At 40.2% G+C, this 19,494-nt stretch overlaps 1 protein-coding gene across 1 annotated transcript in view; it reads right to left on the reverse strand.

The window, feature by feature from the left end:
• Positions 1-5,463: 5,463 nt before the first annotated feature.
• The window catches only part of pcdh7a (protocadherin 7a), a 38,515-nt gene continuing 24,484 nt past the window's right edge, over positions 5,464-19,494 (reverse strand). The window contains exons 5-6 of the mRNA XM_005741207.1: positions 9,141-9,342; positions 5,464-7,620 (exon numbers count right to left, since the gene is read on the reverse strand). Coding sequence (XP_005741264.1) covers positions 7,082-7,620; positions 9,141-9,342 — 741 coding nt within the window. The 3' untranslated portion in view covers positions 5,464-7,081. The remainder of the gene's footprint in view (positions 7,621-9,140; positions 9,343-19,494) is intronic.

Consider the following 19,494-nt stretch of genomic DNA (forward strand, 5'->3'; position numbering starts at 1 on the left):
CACACACACACACACACACACACACACACACACACACACACACACACACACACACACACACACACACACAGAGGGTTTTTATTACTTCCTACGGATTATGAGCTCAGACTTATCTGTGAGGAAATGGCACAAACAAAGTAAACACATTTGAGGAGACCCATGGGGTAAATTAAAAACACTGAAAAGTGGTCTCGCCTTGAGACCATTACACCAATCTAAGCAGTGCGGTCCTGCAAGTATGGAAATAACGTTACTCTGTGAGTGTCAAAGTGAGTTCTCTGAAAATCACATGATTGTTACATAAACGCAGAGCAGAGGCTGTGAAAGGTTCTGTTAGATTTCATCAGTATGCAGTGAGGAAATCCTAAGTTCACTTTTAAACGTGTGTATAAATGAATCCTTAATTTAAAAGTCCTTTAAAAAGAATGGACAGAATATAAATGTGTTCATTCAGGATGTATAACTGCAAAACCTTAACAACATGTACCAATGAATTTAAATGCTGTTTTAGCTGTTTCTCTTTTATCTTTATGAAAAACTGTTCCACCTGTTCCGCTTTGCCACAAATACTGCATTGCGTATTTTTCTTCCCTGCTGAAACCTATTCATCATAACAAGTCCTGGTATAGTGACCATTGTGACATCGCACATATGGTACGGCATGGCTCTGCAATGTGATCGCTTCATTTTCTGCATATATTTTTATTTTTCGTTCAAGACCGTTCTTGCAGCCTTCCATCGGCATGGAAACCCCTTCATCTAAAACATGAAGAAGCCGTTAATGCATTTTACAGTAATGCCTATTCTCACTTGTTTGGATTTACTTTGACAGCAGAAACCAAACTGACATTGATACTGTGCAAATTAGCCTTAAAACATACCATGCAGTCTTCATACATTACAGCAAGTGCAAAGCTAAGCACAGCAGAGGACTGTCAAATATATTACATATTTCATAGAAATATATAATTGGCATATTTATCCTGCTTCATAAACATTTAGGAACATTTGAATAACCCACTTTTCATCTGAAAAGTAACTTTTATCGTGCAGGTATAGGCAGATGCCATCATGCTAAAAGATGCGCTTTTATATAAAATGTGCTGTATATGTGTTATTTCCTGCTTCCTTGTTCCTACCAAGAATGCTGATGGCACAGCTTTGATGAGCTGAGGCTGGTGTGACCATGAAAAGATGAAAAGACATAAATGACAGCCTATCGAGGAAGACGGGGAGGATCAAATCTCACATCATCTGTCTGGCATATTGGCGAGAAATAGTGTTTACAGCTCTGCTGCAAGGCTCCCCTTAACATAGGAACATTGCACTGACAGAATTTATCGCATCCTTAATGCTTTATCTTCACTTCTACCAATCCTGAATGTTGTGTGTGTGTGTGTGTGTGTGTGTGTGTGTGGATGAGTTGCAGAACTCTTTACATCTTCTACTCTTACACCTTCTGATAGGATCTGAAAATAAACCCCTCTCATCGGAAAGCACAAACGAATAAGACAGGCGAATTTCAACATATTACACGAATATGTCTTTTCACTTTGAAGCAATGAGCCCAAGGTTCTCTGTGCATGTAAAGCCAATTCAAAGGCAATTCAATCTAGCTTTCTGTCACTCAGAAGAAGAGTGAGCTTAAGCTCTTGAAAACACCTGACAACTCCAAAGACCACTTGATATACTACTGGGCAGTGTGCGAGGAGGTTAACATGCTGGGATTTAGTTCACCGGGCGCAATCGCAACACTTTCTTCTATCTTTATAAAATCAATAAAATGAACATCCATCAGATGTATCCCTTGAATTTAATGAAGAGTTTAACTTTAACACTTTTTCTGGATGACAGACAATTTCTTATTCAATTATCATTTACAAAACCTTTTATGGCTAGTGCTTATTATATGAGTAAAAGTTGATTGATATGATGGTTCTGATGTTTCAAAGAAGGTTTTTAATATTTTTAAATGATTTAATCAATGTGTGCTTTTATTACTTTATTACCAGCTACATAAGAATTTGTCCTCTGAGGAATGCAAATACATCTAGGTGGCTATTTCCTGAAAACTTAAAACTGAGGTCAGCACTTCATAATGTTTTTCCAGGTGAAAACAGCCTTTTATTGAATGGGTGACACACTTGCATAGTAATACAAGCGATTATTCTAAATGATGATAATAAGGACACACAATTATATGACTTTAGAGCCCATCAACTGACATTTTTTTCACTGAACCTTAAATCAAATGTGAGATTATTATAAGCCATCACCCGAGGAAAAAATAAAACAAGATGCATTTAAATTGAATGTTGTCAAACAGCAAAAGTAATTTAGTAATTAGTTGGAATTGTTTGAAAATCTAATTGTGAAACAGGAACGCATTAAATTCTGAGTGCTGTAACCAGCTCAAAGTTCAGGAGAAAACATGCTGTTCTGTGACAATGGAAAACAGAGCAGAGTGCAGGATTCAACTTTTAATTGCTGCGATGCCCCTGACAATGGGAACTCAAATATTAAAATGTGCTTGTTTTCTGAAATTATCAATTCCTTTCAAGAACAATAAAGTAATGTTTAAATAGTTATCGTAGCTATCATGTAAAATATATTGTGTATCACATAAACTCGAAGAACCTTCTTTTCTTAAAGGATCATTTCCAAGATTCAGGGACATCATATTTTGATATTTTATTACATCTAAATCTTTAGCAAATATTTTTGGTTCAGTGAAAAGAGTCATTTGAATTAAAATGACATGTTTTTTAATGTAAAGTTAATGCCTTTAATTGCTTAAAAATATTACTGTACTTCACTTCTGCATGTTTAAAGGGGTTATGACACAGAGAAAAAGCTCTACCAGGAAACTGACATACCACGCATGACCATCTGGTGTCAGCATTGCATACTCAAACCAAACACAGATTTCTCATTTTTCTTTTCCTTTCTTTTTCGTTTTGACATTTTAAAGTCCTTCACGCTAATCTTTGTAGCAGTTAACACCTGTGAAGCATTTTCAGATAAGTCCAAATCCAAATTGCTTCTACATTTTAAACTTTTCTAGTAACAAGGTCCAGTGCAGAATATTTCAAAGTTGATAGATTGTTCCACCTTTTAGTGATAAACTTATCTTTTTGTGATAATCTAATTTTCAGATATCAGCCAGCTGCAAAAATGACATATAATTGCGTGACAGTGGTGCTGTTGGTTCAACAGGAAGGCAGACAAAAGCTAAACTTCACTGGGCGTTCTTGACTTTGGAAGATGTAAATGGGAGAATGACCTCCACACTTCAGCCTGCTTAGAAAATTGTTCTGAAGTGTTTAACTGCAGCTTGCTGTTATGAAACTGAGAATTTGGACCAAGCTGACCTTGAATAAAGATGGCCTTGTCTCCAGTTTTGTACCACTTTCAAGTAAGGCTTCCATTCGCTGTAAGTAATGACTTTATTGATGAATAAATTTGCCAACATTTGGCTCAGTTCTTGATAAAAAAAAATATTGCAAGTTATTTTGCTTGGTGTCATTACAAGTGTCACACCTGCTGTTGCTCTCATTGTTACTGTGCGAAATAATCTGAGAACAGAGTGGACAGTGCTAACAGCCAATGGGTATGTCTGAAGTTTTTAATGTCAAAGTCAAACTTTTACATGATTAATCTTCATACCAAACCATTCGTCAAGAGCTCTTCTTCTTCTTCCACATCATAGCAAATGCAATTAGTTCATTATGTAATTACAGGGGGGAATTGGCAAAGAAACAGAGCCAATTCCTAAAGGTAAAGAAAACAAAGAAGAGGAAAACAAAAATAACATTTTTTTTTTCCTTTTTTTATCAAGTGCAGATTTGAACCTTAAGCATGCCATCGTTTGTTATGGTTTCCGGTTGTCTGTTCTACAGTGTACTTTATTTGTACATGGCTAGGGTAACAGCACAAGGGGGATGACAGGTACATGGCGTCCACTGAAGTGTCTCTTCTCAAAAGTGTCTTGATTAGTAGGTGGCAGATCTCAGACATGATGCCTTTCTCTGTCTCTCTCCCCTCTTCATTTTCGCAGTAGACTGAAACATCTTCATGTTTAAACGTGCAGTATAAAAAAAAAGAGACACACCCACACAGATTCATTTACATAAAGTTCCCTTAAATCCACTCTTAAGTGTTTGAAAGGTGCCATCATGGAACTGCCATAAAACAGCAGTTTGAAGAAATATTTGCCACTTTTAAAAGGCAGGGCTGTCTCAAGAGTCTCTTTGCAAAACTCACAAACTGGTTTCTCCACGGGTTCTTGATGCCCTTTAAGGGTCTGAAAACCATTTATCTCAACTCATTCTCCCAGAGAATGAGCACGTGTCCTTTTGTCTCTCAGAACATACCATGCAGGATATTATGATTGTTTTCAATCCCCATGAAGTCTCCAAGAAGCGAAAAATCCCAAATGTTAGGCTTTGAATTTTGTTACATCCTCAGCACAGTCCATCAAAAACAGAGCTCAGTAAACAGCCATATTGGGGTATATGGGAGTAATGAAGGCTTTGGGAGTAAATACATCAGTGGACCTGAAGCTAAAGAGTGTTTTTTACAGAGTTGGAAAGTTAAAGATATATACAGGTATACAAAGTGTATCCACACACACACGGAGCTGTTCTTATCCTTGTAAAATCTAAGGAGGTGTCACAATGATTCCTGCTTCATTTCCAGTCCAGTTACCTTTCAGTGAGGTGACAGTCAAGCCGCGACTCTGTGAGTAAGCTGAACCTTACTACACATTTTTAAAAAAAAATGTCTTAGTTCACTCTTATGTTCCGAAAACAACCAGAAAAATTAAGAGACACACTAGCAATTTTCCAGCAGTGCTACATTCCTCTATCCAGACATTAATGAGATCAGAACAGATCAAGGGAGGAGAAGAGAGGAGAAAAGAAACTCATTAAGACCACAGGGACGACCTAACCCTATTATCCCTATCACACCACTGAGCCACACACTGATGATGGGAATTAAGATGTGTTGGCCTCAATCCACACCCACTCTTTAGCCCAATGCAGCAGAGTGTGTCGAAGTCGTGCAGTAGCTGATGGGAAGGACAAAATGTGAAGGAGTCTGTTATCTGTGCAGTTCAGCACAGCAGTATGGGCGTGTTCAGGTCAGCACTGCGCGGTGAAACGGGTCGCAGCACAAGTCTTACGTTCCCAATTCACTATGTTCTTTTTTTAATATATATATATATATATATATATATAGCCTCTGGCATCCTTTGTGCCAAAGTGAGCGAAAGGGCCCAAGGTTACTTCAAACTCTCTCCACGATAAAGAAGAAACGATCTCATCCACTGAAGCTAACTCCCTTGCTGCAATCATTATCTCCATTTCCCCGCGAGCACACACATTTAGTACAGATGTATCCAAATAGGCGTGGTATTCAAAAAAGCATGTGGTTTAAAAAAGAGAGGAAAAAAAAGTTAGCATAATCTTTCTTTCATGCAGTTTTTTTCTTTCCTTTTTTTCTTACAGAAGCTATAGAAGTTTGGTCTTTTCTATGAGTCCTACGTACAGCAGAATAGCTCCGGTTTTCACATTGTCTATCGTCACTTACAGTAGATGTCACTGAAATTCCCTTTAATGTAGTCTCACACATCAGTCAGAGATGAATAATTATTAAATACATTTCATGTTTAAATACTGGATGGAGGGGAGCAGGCAAAATGCTACAGCTAGTTCAATGATAATGTTAAAAAATTATGATAAAAAAGCACATACATACATAGTGCACATGAACTATGCACTTAGTTTATATGACTTATGTTTAAATATGCTGTGTGTATGTGTGTGTTGTGTTTGCCTGTTCTTAATTTTTTCTGTATGAAAGTTAATGCAGGTTATTACATACTTTATGTTACACAGCCACTGACTCGTGTCATAAACGGTGGCCTTATGCACGTCCACATTCTGTAAATGCACTGTATGTTTGTGTTTACATGCTATGCTCAGTGTATGAGCGCTTGCATGCGTATGAGTGCATATGTGTCCGCGTGTGCGTGAGAGAGCACTTATCATACATGAACACCGTTAGGATACCGCAGATGTGCAATGAACTAAGCACCCCAGTCTACTCAACGAAAGACAGCAGCGGAGAGATAACGCTGCTGTTTTATCAAATACTGACATACACTATATACATACAGACTGGGTGTAAAGGTAAAATAATAAACATATATTCTCACACACGCCCGAATACTGTGGCACTACTGACATACTATGAGGACACTGTATTCTGAAAAATTACATTTGATTGTAAGAAAAGTCTGTTTTCACATTGTTGCTGTTTGTTCTGAATCGTATGTGTTTTAAACAACTGACGTTTTTTTCTAGTGTGTAACATTACGGCGATCACACTCGGGCGGTACTTTACGCTCTATTTATGACAGAAAATCCTCAAGACATGAGCAGTTTGATTGGTTAATATCCCCCTCTTGTGTTATGATACAGTTGATTAGACATTAGAAAAATTGATTGGTTTGAATTAGATTCAAATAACTCAATCAAAGACCCGTCACTTCTTTTTTAATCTGTTTTGACTGGATGAAACCTCTGTGGTTTTTCAGCAGATGGCTCACCAGTTGAGTCCAAATCTGGTCTGCTGTAGACTCAGTTTTTATACGCACTCAGGAATTTATAGCATCAGAATTTACACCGTCTCCGCTTCTTTCTTCTTCATACAGTTCCCTCTGTGGGATAGGGTCAGGCATGCATCAGATTCAGGTAAAAAGAAGAGAAGATTGTCCTCCTCCACATTGTCATAAGAGGAGCTTTGCCTGTAGGTAACTTTCACCAGTATTTAGAAAAATGCTTTAGAAAGTGTTCTTTCTGTTCAGGGTTCTCCTAGGAGTTGATCCAATTTTTTTCCTACATTTAAGGGCCTATAAATATTAGTCAGAATCAAAAAGTATTTTTGGAAAACATCTTTTCTGACAGTTTCACATCTTCCCAGGTTCCAAGTCCTTTCACGCTGATGACTTGCCAGTGAAGTTTTAATCCTCCCTCTTGTTACGGAAAAGGAAGTAGTGGTGAGGACTGCAAGGATGTCACAGGTAGACCTCACGGCGTGACAAGGTCAGGCAGGATGTGGTCTTGTAGTCCCCTCCTGTCCGCGTCAGTGGTATGACCTCAGGTGGGTTTTGGCCTTCTCCCCCTCCCTCCTCTTGTTGGCGTCTCCCAAAACCAGCACTGCTAAATGTGTCGTAGGATGCAGAAGTCATCTTGCGGTTAAGAAGGTTACGGTTGTGATCACCCATATTCCTGTTGTGGTTTCCCCTACCCAGGGTGCCAAGCGGATCCCCATTGGCTAGAGGTAATCTCTGACCTTCTCCACTGACGACCACTCCGGGTTCGGAGCTCCCCGCGCTTCCCGCACTCTCACTGTCACTCTCATGGTCGTTACCGCGAAGATTATTGTTGTCATCTCCGGGGGCAAAGGTCGAGAGTCGTGGTGGGTCGCTGCCGTGGCGCTGACGCGGCCGTGCCGAAGAGCGGACAGGCATCCAACAAGTGTCAGAATGGCCAAACTCATCACACTCCCTGGTACACTTCCCTGTCAAAGCTACATCTGGCAGCTGTCTAGCATCTGGATACAGAAAAAAGAAACAAAAGAAGTTAAATGACATCTCTGCCTTAATTTAACAAGTAATATATCACAATGAAAACACTGGCGAAAAGAGAGTGAAAGGGGAATGTCACAATGAACTGACTCACGGTGCCACACACTAGACCACCAAATGATGAGGAGACAAGGAAATAAAAAGTACCAGAGAGAAAGGAGAGTTGAACAATGAGACAGGAAGACAGAAAATAGCTTTAAAAAGATGGTTTTAGACAAAGGTTGCAAAGGAGGGGGTTGAATTAAAGGAAAAATGCTGCTGGAGCAAAAAGAAAAACTGCTGACATCCAAAGAATGCATAAAAAAATCAGGTGCGGTTCAGCATTACATTAAAGGTAAAAGTTGAGGTCAAAGCAAAAAAAAAAAGAAAAAGAAAAAAATACTGAAAAGAAAAGGAAATTCATCAGCAGGAATTTGAATGGCAAGACTAAATTTCTTTATGTGGAAGGAATTGATTGGATGTGTATTTGTAACATTCCTCCAGTGCTTTTTTCCAAAGGTTAGCAAGACTACCAGAGATTTAATGCTGATGTATTGTAGCCTTATGTATGCAAAACCAGTCGTTTGTCTTTTCATGTCTTGTAATGTGTTCATTTCCTGTTAAAGCTTCTAACTTTGGCTTCACTTGAATTTACCGCAAGAAATTAGATATCTCTGCTGTAATCTGCCAGCAAAGTTTTACTGAATATGTAGAGCGGCAGCAGTAACTTCATGCGAAACCAAACAAGAACATACTTGTGCAGTATAATTAAAGCCAACACAATGAATTCTCTGTTCAATTCGTCTCTCCATCTGACCGTGACAAAAACTTATTAAACTCAACAAAATTTCACACACTGGCAAGAAGCAGCATTGAACTGGAAACTCACTGATAGCCACAGAACTAGTTATTCACCAAGGTCACAGTGACCCTGGCTTGTTGCCGATGTTGCTGCAGCCCTGGCATGACCATATACAGAGGAAAGACGAGTGAAAAGATCAAAAGAATAACTTTTTTTGTCGCTTGCCATCCTTGACAAAGACTTTGCACAAAAAGGTGAAAACACAATTTCATTGGTGAAGCAGATGCTTGGACAAGGCCAGGTATGGTTCTCTGGCATAACATACTAACACACATTAGCTTTTATTAAAAAAAAACCTTCACATATTACTCAGAAACACTCTGTATATGTGGGACAAGTGCATGCACACACAGAGACACACAGACACACACACAGAACAAATGCTTTTTTGTATAAAACAGATTTCCATCATGTGAAAGACTGAAAAGATTCCCGAGGCCTTGACAGCAAGCCGAGGTTTTAATGAAAGTGTTATTGTGTGTTTTTATGGCATAGAAAGAGGAGGTGAGGGGGTGCGAGAGAGAAATAGGGAAAGAGAAAATGAGAGACATAGATAGTGTCTATCAACATGTCCAAGCAAAGTAAAACATATAGAAGTAAATGCATCGCTCGGCCTTTTTGAGCTCTAATGCGCCATGCGTGTACCATTCTCCACATGCTCCTCCTCCCCTACGCTGCCCTCAGGTGTGGTTCGCTCGTAGCCTTCCTCTGGAAGTGGCAGGGCTCCCAACCGAGGCCCTGATGAACTCTTGCTACTCGGAGTCTCCGAGTCTTCCAGGCCACTGTCATAGCAACCACCGTCCTGTGGTTGGCTCACTACCGAGAAGGTCACCCGGCGAAGGGTCCCCTGCAGAAAACAGACAGAAACACACGCACAATATGAGATTAATCATCCAGTATTCCTAATCTGAGGTTCTAAATCTGAGGATTAGGCTGTTGGGCAGGGGTCTGCAAAGACATATTGGGATTATCAGAGGATGTTCGCCTTGATTATGGGCTTAGCTGCTACAATGCAGGGTAATAGTTATCAACCAATCATGGCACTCCCTCAAAGTTTTCAGTTGGCCTTTAATCCCAGTTTAGATTAAGGTTTCTGGACATGGTTGATGTTTACAAACCTCTGGACGGGCCAGAGAGAGTTTCTTTTCAATCTGGAATGGTGCCTAGTAGTAGCAGCTGGGTAATATAAAGTTCAAGCTCACAAACAACATTGAGTTAAATGATGAGTCTGGTGACATTTTACATCTTTCTCATTGACAGCAAGAAAAAACGGACATGCACAGATTTTATGCTTTTGACTAAAGCAAAAGCCGGGGTGAAGGCCTTCCGTTTTCCTGTCTGTCTCTCAGATACAAATACTGGCAGGTCAGATTTTTCGGAAATGTGCTGGAATGGTGGAACATGCACAAAGGAAGAGGCCATTAAATTTCAGTCTGATTGGTGGTTAACTCTTTTGAAACTGCAAAAAAGGCCTCGGTGGTGCATGTGCTTTCCAGTTAAAAAGGCTTGTCTGTGTCTCCAAAGGCTCATACAGCCTCTCTGGCGCAAAGGGTGACATGTTCCTTCAAAATGAATGACAGGCAGCGTATTCAGCTCAAGCCAGTCTCTACTAGATCATCCTGCTGTGTATGTGGAATTCGCACTAGCTTACTTACTAAAATCCACTGCATTTATTTAACCCCTTAAAGCTTGAGTTTTAATTTATGTCACATTTGCTACACCTGGCATTTTTTTAACCTCTATTTTTGTTATTTATTGCTTAAAATGTATTGTGAGATTTATTTAGGTTTTTCGGGGGAGTGGGGAGGGTTGACAGATGATGTAGAAGTCTAAAAAATGCATTTTAATATAATACACTGGGCATTAAAGGGTTAATAAAAAAATAAGAATGTAAAACTACACATTTATGATCCACAACAATTTACATCCTCATACTCTTTGGGCTCCAGTTCCAGAGATATGAGATATCAAAAGATCTAACAAGCGTTTTCCTTCATTTTATCTTAGTTTAGAAGTAAGCCAACTCATCATAATGTAGAAATTTATTAATATCTGAATAGCAAAAAATAAATAAGAACTGCAACTTTCAAAAATAGGTTGCAAGCATCCTTGCGACACAAACCACTGAACCATCTCCCATCAATAAAAAATAATCTAGTTTTACAGTGTAAGTGGTTTCAGGAGTGAATTACATCATTCATGCAAACTAAGCATCGCACCTGCTCCAGTTTTAACGCTCTAATCACCCCCAGTCTAGTTAGCGGAGCGGTTTTCACTTTGAGGCGAGACAGAGAGGATAAAGATTGTTATAAGTTCACGCTGAGAGGCTATCAGTGAAAGTTAAACGACGCTGTCTGGCCTGAAGGGATCACTCTGCACCAGGAAGCCCATTTCTATATAACCCCCCTTCCCCCACAAACCCCTTTCATACTCATTTATCTGGTCACAAAATTACATCCCTTTCAACCTAAATCTGCTTTGAAACATGCAGCGTATGGGGAGGAAGTGACTGAGCAGAGGACGGAAACAGATTAGGGTGGACAAAACGTCAGCTCAGAAAGTCACCTCAGGATAATCGGGGAGAAAAACTGATGGAGGGCTGTAATAAAAGTCCGGACTGTACCAAATCTTCCTTTTCTTTCAAACAGGCACACAAGCGCGCGCAGAAAGAAAAGAAACATTTGAGCGAGTTCACCTAATGAACGCACAAGACAAGATGAGAGGCGAACACAGCAAAATTAATTAAGGAGAAACGGGAAATTAATGGAGCACGTGTTTCTTCTGCCACTTCTTAACATCGTTGAGATAAAATGGGGATGAGAAAAAGTGACTCAGACAACAGGGATGGGAGGCACGTGCAAGGGTGAGGAAAGAGCCGAGACATTGGAATCTAATGGAAAACCAGTAGTTCTTGCAACCTCGGTGGCTTCATTTTAACTCTCCACAGACGTAGCAATGTATTTTTTAGAGCGTTCACTTAGTTGAAGCAGCTCAACCTCTTTTCCACTTATTCAAACAGGGGGCAACAGCTCAGAGAGGGAACAGTGGATAAATGAGTAGAAGCTGGGTGTAAAGAGTCAGCGAGAACATGAGTAAGAAATAGTTTGGCTGCCAAGAAAATGTGGGAACTTGTAATAACAAGTGTTTTCCGACATTACAGGTGTTGACAAAAAGAAATCCTCTATTCACTTAACAGGCTGTCAAAACTTTTCTACTGCTGATCATAAAATAATATTAACTCAACATTACGGCAGGATGTGTTTTCATGATCACAGATTTATTTCATGAAAGTAATGATGAAAAATTATAATAATTTCTGATCACAAGGCCACAAGAGGGGCATGCCCGTGTTCAAGGCATATAAAACAGGAAAAAGAAAGAAAGATATTCTCATGTATGGCTTTGACAAAACAAACTTGCCCCCTAATAAATGACTGGGCAACTTTAAAAACACAGTCCGCTGTTCAGAAGCTCTTTCCTGAATCCGCTAATTTCTTTTCTTGCCCAGCTGAGAAGAACGCTCTCTATCTTACACAATAGAAGATATTTCAACCAGTATAATTGCACAGTTGACATTTCTCCCTTTTCAATCTGAAAAATGTCCAGAATAAAATAAAAATCACTTCTATTTTGATTGTATTCAATAACATCAAGGATGTGCCGTTACATCTACCTGAGTGAGGAAATACACAACTTAAGAAAAGAGGTAATAATCGTACTTTTGTGCAACTAGGTAATTTGTTTCAGGTGGGCAAAGCTGTCAGTAAACAGAGGTATATTGAGATGACAAGTAACAATAACACTGTCAATATGTTTTATATTAGCTACTATGCTAAGAAAGTTAGCGTGTGAGCAACCTTTGCTAATTGAGCAGTAAGTATAAAGTATAAAGCTGAGGCTGCTGTGTCGAAAGATCTGATTCAGCACACAAACTCTTCATGTCCTCTTCATGTGGTTATTGAGCAACTACTTAGTGTGCTCAATAAAGACGAAAAGCACAGCTGTTTGCGTGTTGCTAGTCTAGTCAGTCTGCGGTTGTCTATAATTGTCACATGAAGATCAGATAACATTTTATGGGCAATCAATGTAGAGATCATGGTCTTTCCAAAGGCTTAGCAAACTTTTTCTTAGAGCTGTACTTCTGAATATGAGATTCTTAGCTCTGTGGCTTAAATGTAACATGTCAGCTACATGAGAGGGGGTAGGATTACTGTGTAAGTGTAGAAATCCAGCTTGCAACACAGAGCACGCCTTGATTTACAGCAGCTTATTGCAAAACTGGTGCGGGTTGCTCCTCTGTGTGTGTTTTATTACAGATCTGATCTGTTCAGCCATGATTCCGTCTAATTCAATTTCCCTCTAACCTTGTTTCTGGCCAGACTTGCCCCCTTTCTTTCCTTCATCCTTGTTATTTTTTATTTTCTACTTCTCTCCCGCTTCTCCCCCTTCTTCGCTTCGGCCAATTCTACAGTCACCCCCTCTCCACAGCTGTAGCATAGCTCTCCCTCTGTCCTCCGTGACTCCTGTTCACTTCCTCCATCTCCTCCTCAATCCTTTCTTCTCCTTGCCAGTCAGCGTTATGATGTGGCGATCGATGATGTGTCCTTGACCTCGTTATGAGTCCCTCTCTGCTTCCCCACAGCGGGCTTTATTGACCCATAACTTCTCTGCACTCCCCAAACCCCCTTTTCCAGCGTCTTCTCACATCCACTGCCTTAGCCTCATTGACAAACCTCGCTTCTTTTCTTTTGCCAAATCCCATATTTTGGCATCTTCTAGTCATTACATTCTATGACTCCACACTCTACACATTCTGCCTCAGCTCCTCTTGCTACTTCACATTGTCGTCTCACTTTTTCCTTTTCGCTCTCACTCACCCTCTGCTACCCAGTAACCATTTGAACATCTTTCTTTTGTGAATATGGATTTCTTAAAAAGCTTTTCACATCTCCGCCTTCTTTGCTTATACCTGCGAAGTGTCTCCTACTCTCTCCTTGCTTCTTTGCCAGCTTCTACCTTTGCACTGAAAAACCTCCTTGATGTTTTCCAACCTGACTGACAAAAGCACTTTTGTGTGTGCATGTGCACTTTCTCTAATTTGGAGGAGGAACTTCAAAAAAGTCTCATTATTATAATAGGTAACATAGTGCTATACTCAAATATTAACTGAATGTGAAAACACATTTATTAGTTTCAAAACACACGCATGGATGAACTGGCTAAGGTCCAGTGTGGCCTATGAATTCATGCCTGATGAAGTATTAATTGAGTCTGACGGAGGACATAAAAAAAACCCCTTCCCCCTAATCTGACATGGGCCATTACAGTCCAATACTGACATGGGAGCTTCGTTCATCTGCGCAGCAAAGTGAGCGAGTGTGAGTGTCCGTGTTTGATCGATTATGTTTTCATATGTGTGTGTGGATGTAATGCAACTATATTGTACAAACATATGACCATCCTGGAAGTTGGTCTGAAGTTATTTCTGGCAGATCGAAAGAGTGAATCAAAAGGAAGCATGATGGGTCTGAACTAAGAATAAACTTAACCATCTGTATCTTGCAGCTCTGAAGAGAAAAAAAAAAGAGTTCCTAATATAGCTTTCATTTCAGGGCAAAACCGTGTTGCAGACTGTGTGTGTGAGTGTGTGTATATGCATATGAGTGAGACTTCTCACATTTATGTTTGTGTTTGATAGCCGTGTACGAGTGTGAGACTTTCAAAACCTGCAAGATGTGTTATGTCAGCCCGTGAGACTAGTCGCACCTGCGTGTGCGTCTGTGTTTGTAGAATGTGTGTGTGTGCGCGTGCACAGGTTGGCTCAGTCATCAAGGTAATTAGTGTGTAAACCTCCTTGCTGTCGGTTCAAAGAGAATTAACGAGCTCTAGTTAATTAACAGTCTCCCTCTCTTCTTGTTACATGTGTCTGCATATTCAACACATGTGTGTATCTGCACATCTGATTCTTGGTCTCTCTCTCTGTGTGTGTGTGTGTGTGTCTGTGTGTGAGAGAGAGAGAGCATTTGGATGTGAGACCGTGTTTGTGTTTGTTTATGCCCTGGTACACTCTGGTCTGCATAATGAACTGACAGGATGCGGCTTATGCATAAACCAAAACTACAAATATGGTTGTAGGACTGGAGCCACAGTTCCCTTTGGCTCTCTGCTCGTTCTCCTTGATGTTTGACATCATCTTTGTATAGGTGAAGAGCCACTGCGGCTAATTTTTAGAAACCAAGTGTACTAGGTTGTAACAGTGCATAGACAGGGGGACAAATTCCCATCATGAGCACAGATTTATTCAAATCATGTTGCATGGAGGCAGAGTGAGACACATTCAGTAAATACAGACCAAAAAATGTAAAATAATTCATTTGACGGATTGACTGATATGACTTTTTAAATGCTGATACATAATATAAAATCATTATTGATTAAAAGAGTTGATGATAGCTTTTAACTTCTGAACTGACAATTGATAAAAGTCAGTGTAATTAGGTTTCGGCTAAACATACTTAATGACCATAATAATTGGTTTTTTTCTTTGTGGCTTCTTTTTTTTATTCAAAAAAACAAAACTATGAAAAGAAGTGTAAAATGTAACAGGCTGTGACAGAACAAATATTAAATTTATCGACTGAGAGCTGGAAATGCTAGTGTTGATGATGATTAATTTTTATCTTTATTATTCATAATGACGTTAGCCGGTCCTACTGCCCGGCATCAAAAGTGTTGTGATGGATTATACTTTCATCTGTCTTTGCCCAACATATTGCTGCATGTTTGTATTTATTGCTGTTTGCTAAAAATAAAAAACTGGATGTTAAAAGAAAAAGTGTTTTTCCCGTGTTGTTAATATAGTTCTTTTGAAACAGGCCAAAGTCGGTTTATTCACTGAGTCCAACGTCAATCAAGCAGACAACAAACATCCTGTTTGTAATCGCTCCCTCCAGACACCTGAAATTTTCCTTACGTTGACTGAGGGATGCCGCGGTGTAATTTCCCTGGCAGCGATCCTTGAATCGTGATTTAATCCTGAGAACACGTTACGTTTGATGGCGTACATCAATATTTGTAAAATAAGATATTTTTAGGCCAAAAATTGGATTGTGTGACTGATGTGGGATACTGAAAGTCTTAATTACAGACCAGATTTATGGAATTCTTTAAGAGGCTTAGCAGCTCTAGTGGGCAGGATGACCTCTTGAATGATTAGAATAACCCTGGCATTTAAGCATAATATGAGTAATGACTTAATAATCAATTTAAAAAAAATAAACAAGTGATTAAACAAGTACATTGCTCTAAAAAGCCTTTAATATACAAATGAATAAAGTAAATAGCGATCTATTCTTTGGTTCTGTACAAAGTTGTCAAAAAATAAATAAATCAGAGGGTTGGCAGTTCAGTCCCTGGTCCCTCCACCTTGGGCAGGACGGTCAACCCTAAATTGCTCCTGATGGCCGGCGAGCTTCATACGCCAGCTCTACTGTGACAAGTGTTGCACGAGAAAGGATTAAAAATGCCTTAAAAGTGCAGATTATTCAACATAGCTATTTTTTATTAACAGATAATATCACTTTATCCCGATTCTTATAATCTGGAAGTTTATTTACTATCTAAAAAAATACCAGACCTGATAAAATGTCAGCCTAATGCTTATTACAGCTATAACTGTGTGGAATACGTAAGGTGATATTGCACTATACTACCAGAGCACACACTGAAAACTAATATGCTCCTGTTGACACCACATGGGTATAGTCCAGACTTCATATCCGGAATGCTGATCAGTCAAAATGACCTTTGTTTCTGCTCTTTTGTTTTGCTGCCGTTTAGAAATCATGTTGTGCTAATGCAGACAGCCAGCGTGCATGTGGTCATACTTTAAGAGTAGAGTGAATACTGGAATGAATAAGTGAACTCAATAACAGCGACCAGATTACAATGCAAATATTATTGAAAAATAATGAGCTTGCATTGACTGCTTTAAAGCAGGCATCCTTACACCTTGCATGATTAAACTGCCATGAAAAAGGCGTTTATGCAGAGACACTTCTTCACTGTGGATTCACACAAAGTGGCTCTACGGATGACATGTTGCATGACTTGCATTTAACTTCAAAGCTTGCTTTTCCTTGCCTTTCTTTACTATTGTTTTCTACCATTTTAATTAACATTTAAATTCTCTGGCTCCAGATGTCTTGTTTCATAACTGTAAGGGATTTTTTTCTTTTTACAAGCACCTTAAGTGTGAAATTTGTTGGTGAAAAAAACAACAACACATGAATATCTTTGTTGTTTTTTTTAATCTAATTGCACAAACAAAGTTCATTTCTACTCCAACACTTTTTGCTATTTCTTTTCTTCTGTCTTTTCTCATCATGACAAAGAGTCCAATAAAATAAATGAAACTAAAGTTTAACTGGAAAATGAGTTAATTGGTAAAATTTGTGTGATCCTAATAAAATCTCCAAGAGTTTATGAGAAAACCTCCTGAAATCTTTTGCTGTCAACTGTTAAGTTATGCATCAAAGCCAGTGAGGAGGGGAAACAGTGAAGCACGCTGACAGAAAGCATCTTTCAGTTACTGCGCAAACAGGACAGACGGGTTAACAATTTATTTGATGATGATATATTTAAACTGGTTATTTAAATATAGAAATGATCTGCAACTTTGTTCAAGCCCTTAGTGGTGTAACGGAGTGACGTTTCCAGTGCCATAATGCAGTTTCTTAAGGCTATGTTGAAAAGAGCAGACATCCTGCTTACGCAGTGTCACCGCTGGGTCAAGCAGACAGGTACAGACATGTGTCAAGAGACTACGTGGAAGGGAGTGACGGATGATGGATGGAACAACTGATCAAAGGTGGGATGAGGAAAAAAAAAAGTCTGTTAATCAGCATTTGTAGCGAGGTAAATATAAAATAATAAAAGGAAAAGACTCGGCATGACCACAGACTGTCTGAAGTAGAAGTGAAGAAGAGATGAAGAATGTCGTTCAGAGGGAGAGATGCGGACTGTTGTGGCATTTGCAGAATGCACAAAATGGTTTGGAGCAGGTTGAAACTCAGCTCAGGGAGGGATGAAGCAATATGAGTGGCATTTCTTCAGCTGTCTGGCCCAGTGATGTTGATGAGTCAAGGCGCCTTATTATCACAGCGCACACTCACGCACTCGCACAGACATTCATAGCTTCCACGCTGATGCCGTAAATGCGCACTTCAGCCACGCTTGCTCACACTCACACTTGCAAGTGTGCACTTTAACACACACTGACAACACATCTATAACTATGCAACATGTATGTTGCAGTGGGACCACCTCTGCAGTAACAGCAATCCTCCCTTATCCATGCTTCTGCTTTTTCCCTCCCTTCCCATGTTTCTCTGCTCTCCTTCACCCTTTGTTCCCTCACCCCCCACTTTCTCCCCTTTCATTTCCCCTTTCTTCTTTCATTCCCCTCATTCTGCAGTTCACCGATCTTCTCTCCCTCTTTCCCTCCCCTCATCCTTTCTCTTCTTTCCTCTGTCTCAGTCTCTCGCTCTCCATTGCTCCCTCTAGAAGCAGGTGATGTAGAAGGGTGCTCAGCAGTATCTGACTATCAGGCCTGACTCTGTGAGAGGAATGATAATCACTGTGCTGCACTGCAGAGAGAAAAAGAAGAGAGGGAGAGAGAGAGAGAGAAAGGGAGAAGAGGGAGGGAGAGGGGGTATGAGGTAGAGAAAAAGGGGGGCAAGTGCGGCAGTAGAAATGAGGGGGCAAATTAAAGTGCGTGGGGGGTGGAGACGCAGAGGGCAAGAGAGCGGGACAAAGAGAAAGGAGGCAAAGAAAAAGGAGAAATATGGGGAGAAGGGTATAGAAGAAAGAAAGACCGGATTACAGAAATTGAGCAGTGCTTTAGAAACATGTTACCTTCTTGGTGTCACGCTCCCTCATTCCCCTCACAGGAGCACCTTCTCTTGTTCCACTCCCCTAATCTTTTCCCCTCCTGCATACACACTTACACACAACCACACTCGCACTCCTCAAACAACACCACCCCTACCACCACAACAGCTTGTTGTACAACAGCCCCGCGGTATGAGGGAGAGCCTTAGCCTTGTGTCTGAGCGCCAGAGAACATTAACTGCAGCAGCGAGGTCATCTGATCGGCACTATGCGGACCCATTCGCTCCCTCTCTCCACACTCCTCTTCAGAATGCTGCAGTCTGCTGCAAGCCCTCCGGTGGCAAACACTGGAACTACGAGCCTCACTGACTTCTGACACGCCTGTCCCGCTTAACAGTTTTTGCTTTGTGCGAGGCACGTTTGTGATTTGTTGAAGCTTTGTGAACTTCAATCACTTTCTCTTATTGGCTCCATTTAGAAATAAAACCGTGAGTCAGTTGTGCACCATTTTAGCCCTAACTAGTTATTTAAAGTGTGTGGATGTTTGCAGGTATTTTGCGGATGACTGTTTGTGCAGAGGCAGACAGGCAGAGAGACTGTTTCGCTGCATGTGGATCGACTGCTTCGCCATCCACCACAGCTTTATTACCATCAATCTGTCCACTCTGGCATTGTGCTTTCTCCCTTCTCCCTGTCTCCATCTGGGCTCTCCACCCTGCAGATACACATTGAAAATCATTGACTCTATTCACAGCATCGGCCCTTTGAAATGTTTATCCTTTTGTGCAGCCGTGGCTGTCTATAGGGGAAAAAACAAAACAGAAACAAAGGCTCATAGTGTGAGATGTGAAACGAGGCTTACCGGACAAATGCCCATGATTCAGATTAGCTCATTTGTTGGTGTGTGTGTGCTGGTGGTGTTCATCACTTTCCAGTGCTAGTCCTTAAAACAGTCATCTCTTATAATATCCATGACAGCAGTCATTGTTAAGAAAGATGCAAACAGGATGGCCGCGTACAACTGGCCTTCTGTGTGCCTGCGTGAGTAAGAGAGACCATACATATGTATGCCTGCTATTTAGATGGTATTTACTGCCCATTCTGTCTT

This window comes from Pundamilia nyererei, unplaced genomic scaffold (assembly GCF_000239375.1).
Source record: "Pundamilia nyererei isolate P.nyererei 1_Seehausen unplaced genomic scaffold, PunNye1.0 scaffold00107, whole genome shotgun sequence".
Taxonomy (NCBI): domain Eukaryota; kingdom Metazoa; phylum Chordata; class Actinopteri; order Cichliformes; family Cichlidae; genus Pundamilia; species Pundamilia nyererei.